Source organism: Oratosquilla oratoria, chromosome 29, assembly GCF_046742065.1.
Source record: "Oratosquilla oratoria isolate Oo_2021 chromosome 29, ASM4674206v1, whole genome shotgun sequence".
NCBI classification, from domain to species: domain Eukaryota; kingdom Metazoa; phylum Arthropoda; class Malacostraca; order Stomatopoda; family Squillidae; genus Oratosquilla; species Oratosquilla oratoria.
This window is the reverse complement of record NC_134805.1, coordinates 3,660,720-3,670,719: the sequence shown is the minus strand read 5'-3', so window position 1 is coordinate 3,670,719 and position 10,000 is coordinate 3,660,720. Positions and strand designations below refer to the sequence as shown.

The following is a 10,000-nucleotide window of genomic DNA, read 5'->3' as shown; positions in this document are numbered from 1 at the left end:
TGAAATCTACACGCAGGAGACATTTGCTCACCAAAATACAACCACCAGATCAGAGAACACCCATAAAGGTCCAAAATATCCCCGCAGAGGATAAAATGTCATGCCTTAGGCGATCGGCTAGGCTTAGGAACCAACCAAATAGCGCCAGCCAAACAGAGGAGAGTCATTAAGTGACCTCTCCAAGTTTTTCCTTTATACATATTTATACTCGTCTTGGTCACACTTCCCTTCATTCCAACTGAAGATGCAGAACGATCTGCGAAACGTCTTGGGTATATTATACTGTGTTTTGTTTATTTTCATTTATTTTGTATATAACATAGACTTCTGTGTTATTAGAAGTTACCAATGTCTATTGGAAATGTGCTTCTTCCCCTCTCATTCCCCCAGAAATCTACTTTCCGAAAGCTAGAAAGCTTAAGAAAGAAATTAATTTCTAATGAATTTGCTGTCGTTTTCAACAGAATATGCTTAAAAGAGAATCTCCTGCCACTCTTCACGAATATATATATATATATATATATATATATATATATATATATATATATATATATAAATATGTATATATATATATATATATACAAATATATACATATAAACATACATATATGTATACATATGTACATACATATATATACATATACATATATATATATATATGTATATACATATATACCTATATATACATATACATACATATACATATATATATATATATATATATATATATATATATATACATATATACTGTATATATATACATATATATATACATATATATACATATATATATACACATATATATACATATATAATATATATACATACATTATATATATACATATATATACACATATATATACACATATACATATATATATACATATATACACATATATATATATACATATACATATATATATATATACATATATAATATAATATATATATATATATACGCTCGCATGGACACACAAATACACATACGGAAACTCACATACGCAAATATACACGCAGGCATACACAAAGAAACAAACCCACGTGTGCGCGCACAGAAATATATATATATATATATATATATATATATATATATATATATATATATATATATATATATATATTTAAGATTATTTCAGACAAATGAGAGAGAATGTGGGTGGGGAAGGGCAAACGAAGATGTGTTAGGAATAGAGTTATTTGCCCTAACGTTGCGACCAACTTGGTCTTCTTCAGAGGACTACAGCATTACAGACGGATCACAATTCTTATATTCGTAGTGAGAGGGAACCCGCCAAGGTATGAGCGTCATGTTTTCCCTTTGGCTAACGATTTAATTATTAGGACACTTGCTGCTTTCGAGAGGCATTTAAATCCGTCTCTGTCGTTGTTGTTCTTGTTGGCGGCGATATGTGCAGCTTCCACAGTTTTTCTCATTTTCTTCTCAAATCCCTCGTGTAGAATTTCTGCGTTGTTCCAATCAGGTAGATGTCCACATTTGTCCAGGTGACGAACCAGGTAGTTAGATGTTCTATGAGCCCTGAGATCGTTTTTGTGCTCATTCAAGCGTTTATTGAACCCTCGACCTGACTCACCGACGTAAGATGATGGACAACCGTTGCGTGGAATACGGTAAATGACACTGAGATTATTACGCATATTATTATGTTTCTTAAATATTTTTCCTATTTTATTGGAAGATATTTTTGCTATATTTATTCCACCTTTTAACAAATAATCATCAATAGCTATGGTGTTTATAGAATTAGGGACAGAAATAAAATGAGACTTATCCTTTCCCGGGGTCCGGACGTTTGAGCCATCGTAGATCTTCTTGGCTTTCTTCGTTGTCCTGGTATTCTTGATGTAAGTAAGTTCATCCTCTAGGAATTCTTCACTGCAGATACGAAAAGCTCTGAGAAAGAAACCTATTAGAACACCCGTTTTAACACGTTTGCTGTGTGCTGAAAAATAATGGACAAAGTCTTCCCTATTGGTGGGTTTCCTGTACACCGAGAAACTTACTTGTTGAGAACCTCTGTGTATCAACGTGTCTAAAAATGGTAAATCACACTCTTTTTCTAGTTCAACTGTAAATTGAATGTCTTTATTCACAGCGTTGAGTCTTCTCAACTTATTTTCTATATTTGGTTATGTAATAACAGTGATTGGAACAAATTGGAAAGGAATGACTTTGTGACCAACCTTTCAGACAGACAGCTATCTAAAGACGAGAAATTGGTACTGTCTTTGGGACTTAAATTTGATATAGGAGGAAAAGGTAAGGACTACAAGAGAAATTTGAACAATAATTATAAATGGTCTGAGAACGAAGTTGATAAAGGTTTCACCCAAGGGGTAATAACATGTTACCAAGCCTTGGCCGATTGTAATCGTTTTGTTATTCCCAAAAGATTCAGAGAAGCCCTTCAGACTTTGAGTAATGATAATGACATTATTATCACCCAAGCCGACAAAGGCGGCGGAGTAATTATTTTAAATAAAATTGACTATCTGGACAAAATGTCCGATCTTTTGAATGATGAATCAACATACGAAAGACAACCGGCCGGCAACGCTGATATAGAATCAGCAAGATTCAACACAGAAGCGAGAAAAATCCTACTTAAATCAACCAGGGGGAAAAAGTTGTTAGGATTACTAGAAGAAGCTCCAAAACCCCCGTTAATGCACGGTCTACCTAAAGTACATAAGGTAAATATCCCCATGAGGCCCATAACTTCAGGGATTGGTAGCGCTCCGCACAGACTAGCGAAATGTCTGGCAAAACCCCTTTCCAACGTCATCGGTTCCATCAGCGGGGCCCATTTAAGAAATTCTTCCGACCTGATCCAGAGACTTAAAGATCTAAATGTAAGTGATAAAAAGTTGGCAAGCTTCGATATAACAGCGTTATTCACAAATGTTTCTATTTTTGATGCCCTAGAAGCAGTGAAGAAAGTGACAACAGATATCGATGATGATATCCTTCCAGTCCCAAGATCTGATTATATAAAACTTATTTCCATGTGTGTCAAATTTGGATATTTTATGTTTAACAACATTGAATTTAAACAGATTAGAGGTCTCGCAATGGGAAGTCCATTGTCTGCTGTCATGGCATGTTTATTCATGGAAGTATTAGAAATGGACAAATACATCGACATCATGGGAAGAGGTACCACTTGGTTAAGGTACGTGGATGACATAATCGTGGTGATGCCAAAAGGAACTAATATAGAAAATAAGTTGAGAAGACTCAACGCTGTGAATAAAGACATTCAATTCACAGTTGAACTAGAAAAAGAGTGTGATTTACCATTTTTAGACACGTTGATACACAGAGGTTCTCAACAGGTAAGTTTCTCGGTGTACAGGAAACCCACCAATAGGGACGACTTTGTCCATTATTTTTCAGCACACAGCAAACGTGTTAAAACGGGTGTTCTAATAGGTTTCTTTCTCAGAGCTTTTCGTATCTGCAGTGAAGAATTCCTAGAGGATGAACTTACTTACATCAAGAATACCAGGACAACGAGGAAAGCCAAGAAGATCTACGATGGCTCAAACGTCCGAACCCCGGGAAAGGATAAGTCTCATTTTATTTCTGTCCCTAATTCTATAAACACCATAGCTATTGATGATTATTTGTTAAAAGGTGGAATAAATATAGCAAAAATATCTTCCAATAAAATAGGAAAAATATTTAAGAAACATAATAATATGCGTAATAATCTCAGTGTCATTTACCGTATTCCATGCAATGGTTGTCCATCATCTTACGTCGGTGAGTCAGGTCGAGGGTTCAATAAACGCTTGAATGAGCACAAAAACGATCTCAGGGCTCATAGAACATCTAACTCCCTGGTTCGTCACCTGGACAAATGTGGACATCTACCTGATTGGAACAACGCAGAAATTCTACACGAGGGATTTGAGAAGAAAATGAGAAAAACTGTGGAAGCTGCACATATCGCCGCCAACAAAAACAACAACGACAGAGACGGATTTAAATGCCTCTCGAAAGCAGCAAGTGTCCTAATAATTAAATCGTTAGCCAAAGGGAAAACATGACGCTCATACCTTGGCGGGTTCCCTCTCACTACGAATATAAGAATTGTGATCCGTCTGTAATGCTGTAGTCCTCTGAAGAAGACCAAGTTGGTCGCAACGTTAGGGCAATAAACTCTATTCCTAACACATCTTCGTTTGCCCTTCCCCACCCACATTCTCTCTCATATATATATATATATATATATATATATATATATATATATATATATATGTATATATATATATATATATACATATATATATATATATATATACGATCTTATTCCCATGTAGAATCAAGCATGAGCTTATAAACTTTAACACAAGTACCCCTATGAAAGATTGACATATTCATATTTCTTCGTGTTTTTTTTTTTTTTTTTTTTTTTTTTTTTTTTTTTTTTTTTATGAAATAGGGAAAGTCATGACTCACCGGCAGTAAAGCATGTGACTCGATGTCATTCTGGTAGTCTACCTGGGCAGAAACATCGTGAACAAGAAGGGCTCCAACAACCAACGCAGCAGCCAACCAGAGGCCACTGTGCAGCGAGTTAGGCATCCTTTTTCGGTTAGACCAATGCTCCTGGTGGAGGAGAAAAAGAAGCTAATGAGAAAATAATAGAAATATATATTCGTTTGTGTGTGGAGGTGGAGGAAGAGGGAAAGGGCAGAAGGTAGGGAGGTACTTTGAGTGAAATGCTTAAATGAGAGAACAAAGGAGAATGAATATAAAGTAATGTCGTAACACATTCGTAAAGATTCAACAAAAACCCACTGGTATGTGGACGATATCTTTACGATTTGGGGATGACGAATGGGGATCTTTTGATGCTTTCTTTGAACAACTTAACAACTTAGCCACCAATATTAAATTCAAAGTTGAATGGGAGGTGGATAATAGACTACCATTTTTAGATATCCTATTAATACGGCATCAGGACCAATTGTCCTTCACAGTGTACAGAAAGCCCACACATACGGGGAGTTATGTGCACTTTTTCAGTCACCATCCTGATAAAATTAAATATAGTGTTGCCTCAGGTCTTTTCCTGAGGGCACTTAGATTATGTAGTCCACATTATTTGGAAATGGAGATAACAACCATCAGGAATCAATTAAAAAGAATAGGGTATCCTGATTGGTTTCTAAATAGAGCCCTAAGTAAAGCCAAAACTAGTTACTTTGGATCCACTTCCCATTCCAGTAAGAACTTCAGTTGGGACAAAAACTGTATTAAATTGCCTTATAATAGGTCCTTAAATGACATTTCTCAATTTCTTCCACAGGAAGATATTAAAATTGTTTTTAGTTATCCCAATAATTTGTTTAAGAAAATAGTCAATGTACATCAAAGACCTAGAGAAGAAATATATCAAGGTGTGTATAAACTCCCTTGCTCTGATTGTAACAATGTATATTGGGGACAAACAGGTAGAGATTTATATACTAGGATGCAAGAACATAAAAATTCAATTAAATACGCACAACATAATTCCGCTGTCTTCCAACATGTAGACAAGGAAGGCCATCATATGGATTGGAATGAGGCAAAGATTATCTTTAATTCAAAATGCAGTTTTAAAAGAAAAATGATAGAATCATCCCTGATTAACAAATTTCCAAATTTTAATATATCATATGGACAGTGGTCACCTGACTGCATTACCACCTGGGCAGTCAACAAATTGTTACCATCGTTGGTGAAGGCGGGTGACCTGCCCCGCAAAGTACTAGACGCTACCTGAGTCCTACCCTTGTCCCTTATTTTTATTGTATATAAGACATGCCTTTTGCTCTACCTTTCTGTATTCCACTGAAGAGGATCACAGTCCGTGATCGAAATATATGGAATTCATTTATTTCATTTCTTCTTATCCAACACAGTGGGTTTTTGTTGAAAGGAGAATGAGTATAAGAAGAAGCTGAAAGAGGAGTGGGAGGGAGTAAAGGATAGAGTGGAGCTAGGAGTGGAGGAGGAATGGGGATGGTTCAAGGAGGGAGTCATGAGGTGTGCAAAGATGGTGTGTGGAACAAGGAGGGCGGGAGGAAATAGAAGGAAGGGTAGTGAGTGGTGGGATAAAGAAGCAAAGAAAGGTCTAGAAGGGAAGAAGCAGGCATTCATAGATTGGCTGCAAATTAGGACGAGGGAATCGTATGAGAGGTACAAAGTAAAGAGAAGAGAAGTTAAGCATAAGATAAAGGAAGCAAAGAGGAGAGCAGATGTGAAATGGGGAAAGATTATGACAGAAAATTTTGATAGTAATATAAAGATGTTTTGGAAGGAAATTAAAAGAGAAAGAGGAGGCGAATCAAGTAGAGAAGAAAAGTTAAAAGGTGCAGATGGAGAGATGATAATGGAAAAGAAAGCAGTCGGAGGAAGGTGGGCAGACGATTTTAGGGAGTTGCTAAATGTGAAGGAGGATAGGGATCTGGAAAAGGCTTACGAACATGTACAGTAAACAGGAAGGCACTGTGGGAGGTACTGCATATATATGGGATAGGATCAAAACTGTGAAGAGCGGTCAAGAGTTTTTTACGAGAGTAGTAGATCTTGTGTTAGGATTAGAAATGGAGAGAGTGAATGATTTAAGGTAAATGTGGGACTTCGTCATGGAGGTGTTATGTCACCCTGGCTGTTCAATCATTACATGGATGGGGTGGTGCGAGAGGTGAATGCAAGGGTAGTGGGTCAGGCGTTGGAGATGATTAAAGAAAATGGAGAAAAGTGGGAGCTGAACCAGCTGTTGTTTGCTGACGACACTGCGCTTGTAGCAGGATCAGAGGAGGGATTGAGGAAGTTAGTGACAGAGTTTGAGAAGATGTGTAAAAGAAGGAAGCTGAAGATAAATGTGGGTAAAAGTAAGGTGATGAGATGTACAAGGGGAGAGAGTGACAGCAGGCTGGAAGTGAGCATTAAGGGTGAAAGACTGGAGGAAGTGGATAGTTTTAGATACTTGGGTGCGAATGTGGCAGGAAAGGGAGGAGTGGGGGCGGAGGTAGAATGTAGATTGAGAGAAGCGAGTAAATGCCTTGGTGGATTAAAAAGTGTAATGAGAAATAGACATCTGGGAATGGATGCTAAGAGGAGGTTATATGAAGGAGTGATTGTGCCAACAGCACCGTACGGGGCATAAACATGGAACATGAGAGGGGAAGAGAGAAGGAGTTTGAATGTGTTTGAGATGAAATGTCTGGGAAGTATGATAGGAGTTACTAGGCTAGATAGAGTGAGAAATGAGGAGGCGAGGAGGAGAACAGGGGTGGAAAGGGAGCTGGGAGATAGGGTTGATGAAAGAGTATTTGGATGGTTTGAACACATGGAAAGAATGAGTGAAGAAAGATTAGTAAAAGAAGTGTGGAAGACAGAGGTGGAAGGAGTGAATATAAGAGGGCGTCCTAGGATGAGATGGATGGATGTGGTGAAAGGGGCATTACAAAAGAGAGGAATGTCTGTGGAGGAAGGACGGGAGAGGACAGAAGGCAGGGGTGAATGGAGAAGGGTTGTGTATAGATGATGCTGGTATGCATGAGGGGGAGTGGGGGTGATGGGAGGTGGAGAAGTATGTATGAGAAAAAAATTGACGCAGCCCGAAGGGATTTCTCCCCGTCTTCTCCTTTTCTGCATGAGGGGACGGAGAGAGGGGGTCGCCGAATTTATGAAGCGGCCTTGCTGTGGATGTGCTGTGTCTTACGATTCTGCTTCTGACCCAGGGCAGTGGACAGGATGCAGGGATGACCCGTCATCCAGGGGGTGCCAAGTTGAGAGGGAGGGAGGAGGGTGAAGGGTAGTGGAATATATAGGAAATGGAATGGGTGGGAGCGGTTTCTATGCTTTTTTCTTTTTGGCTACCCCCGTGTAAGGGGAAAAAGCCTTTGGTATATGTATGTATATGTATGGGTGCGGTGGCCATGGGGTGAAAATGGGTGGTTAATGGGTGCAGTGAGTGCCCTCCCAAATCTCGATAGTCAGTTAGACTATGAGTTCTCATGGTTTTATACCGTCAAGTGGTCGAGCGGTCTAAGGCGAGTGTCTTGGAAGTTTACATCCAGATGCAGCAGGTTCGAATCCCGTGCGCTACTGTTAAGGAGATTGTCTGATATATATATATATATATATATATATATATATAAATAAATTATATATATATAAATTATATATATATATATATATGTATTGCAAGACAGTTAGACAGTTAGACTATGTGTTCTCATGGTTTTATACCGTCAAGTGGTCAAGCGGTCTAAGGCGGGTGTCTTGGAAGTTTACTTTCAGATGCAGCGGGTTCGAATCCCGTGCGCTACTGTCAAGGAGATTGTCTGATATACATATATGTATATATTTATGTGTGTGTGTATGTATATATATATATATATATGCATATATATACATATATATTGCAAAAAAATCACTTGAACACATGATCAGAAATATGCTGGTAACCACTTAAGAAAGAGAAACACAGAAATCTTAAGCGCTTTCGTGTAATTCACATCCTCAGGGGAGAATACAGACAAATGTACAATACACAGACAATATAAACGGAAAAGTGTAAACCTAAGTTTACACTTTTTCGTTTATATTGACTTTGCATTGTACGCTTGTCGAGAGAGCTGGAGTGGAGAGCGTCGTCCGATCTCTAGGAGCGCTGTGTTGATCTCTCGGCTTGGTCCCCCTCCTTATAAAGGAGGGTGGTGCGGACCCAGGTAACTTGTGCTGGCTCCTGATTGGCCCGTTTAATTTTGGCGTGGACGCTCTTGCTCACCACGCTTGCCAACTATGACAAGCGGGGTACGTAGCCCTAAGTCTTGTGTCTGCCGACCCGTCCCCGGCGAGTTTTCCGCGCTTCTGATTGGTTAGCTGCCTTGCGTTCGGACGTCCTTGCTGAATATGCTTGCCCACTATGGGGCATATATAAGCTTGGGTCGGAATGCGTCACAGCCACCGCTAAAAAAAGTCCCAAAGACTATAAACTAACCGAGCAAGTGGGTCTGCCCCACATCTATCATAACTCTTACTTCCTTCCATTTCATTCTTTCCTTCCACTAAATCCCCAATCCCCCCTCCCTCCCTCTCCCCCATCTTATCTATCCTGCCCTCTAACTAAGTCACAGCCAGTCTGGTTTAGACTGGTGGCGCGTCGCCACAGAGGTTTCCACGGAGCACACCGAAGGGCTCACGTTAGATCACAACAGCGTCGGTAACCATGCTCTCGTGTCCTTCTATTTCAGTCTTTTTTTTTTTTTTTTTTTTTTTTACTGGGATATTTTATCACCATGGCACCCAGCTGACTGTAATGATATACACTGTACTGACTCATCAACACTTCACTAATGGAATTGCAAATTTACTAGATTTATAACTAATCAATCCTTATTTATAATTTCATACATTCATACATTTATTTAGCATACATTGTGAAATATTTTCTAATGATTAAAAGTAAATCTATTTAACTTTGACTAGGAATGTGTGATATTCTAAACAACTATTTTAGCTCAGTATTCGTAAATGAAAACATGAAACACCTCAAACTAAACTCCAAACTGAAACCTATTAAAAATCTAGGATGAACTTACTCACTACGGTAAATATAACAAAATAAGAATTAAAAGGTGTATAGAGACACTCAAATTAATAAAACACTAGAGTTTGACGGTCGGTATCCAATAATCTTAAAGGAAATGAAAAATGAGGTTGTTATTCCATTAGATATTATAAAAAAAAAAAAAAAATCTATCATACCCGGAAATATCCCAAGAGAATGGAAGCTAGCTAACGTTACTCAATATTCAAAATAAGTGACAAAAAAGACACCAAATAACAACAGGCCTATAAGCTTGACTTCAATCATAGATGGAAACTATAATCAGAGATGCTATCGAGCATCATTTAGAAAGTAACTGTTTGATAAATGATAGCCAGCATGGATTCAGACGGAAACGTTCTTGC

General features: G+C 38.2%; 1 protein-coding gene across 1 annotated transcript in view; it reads right to left on the bottom strand.

Annotated features, from left to right (window-relative positions):
• AstA (allatostatin A) overlaps positions 1–4,855 on the bottom strand; it is a 39,771-nt gene extending 34,916 nt beyond the window's left edge. The window contains exon 1 of the mRNA XM_076212324.1: positions 4,484–4,855. Within this exon, the coding sequence (XP_076068439.1) occupies positions 4,484–4,609 (126 nt within the window). The 5' untranslated portion in view covers positions 4,610–4,855. The remainder of the gene's footprint in view (positions 1–4,483) is intronic.
• Between the last annotated feature and the right edge of the window lie 5,145 nt (positions 4,856–10,000).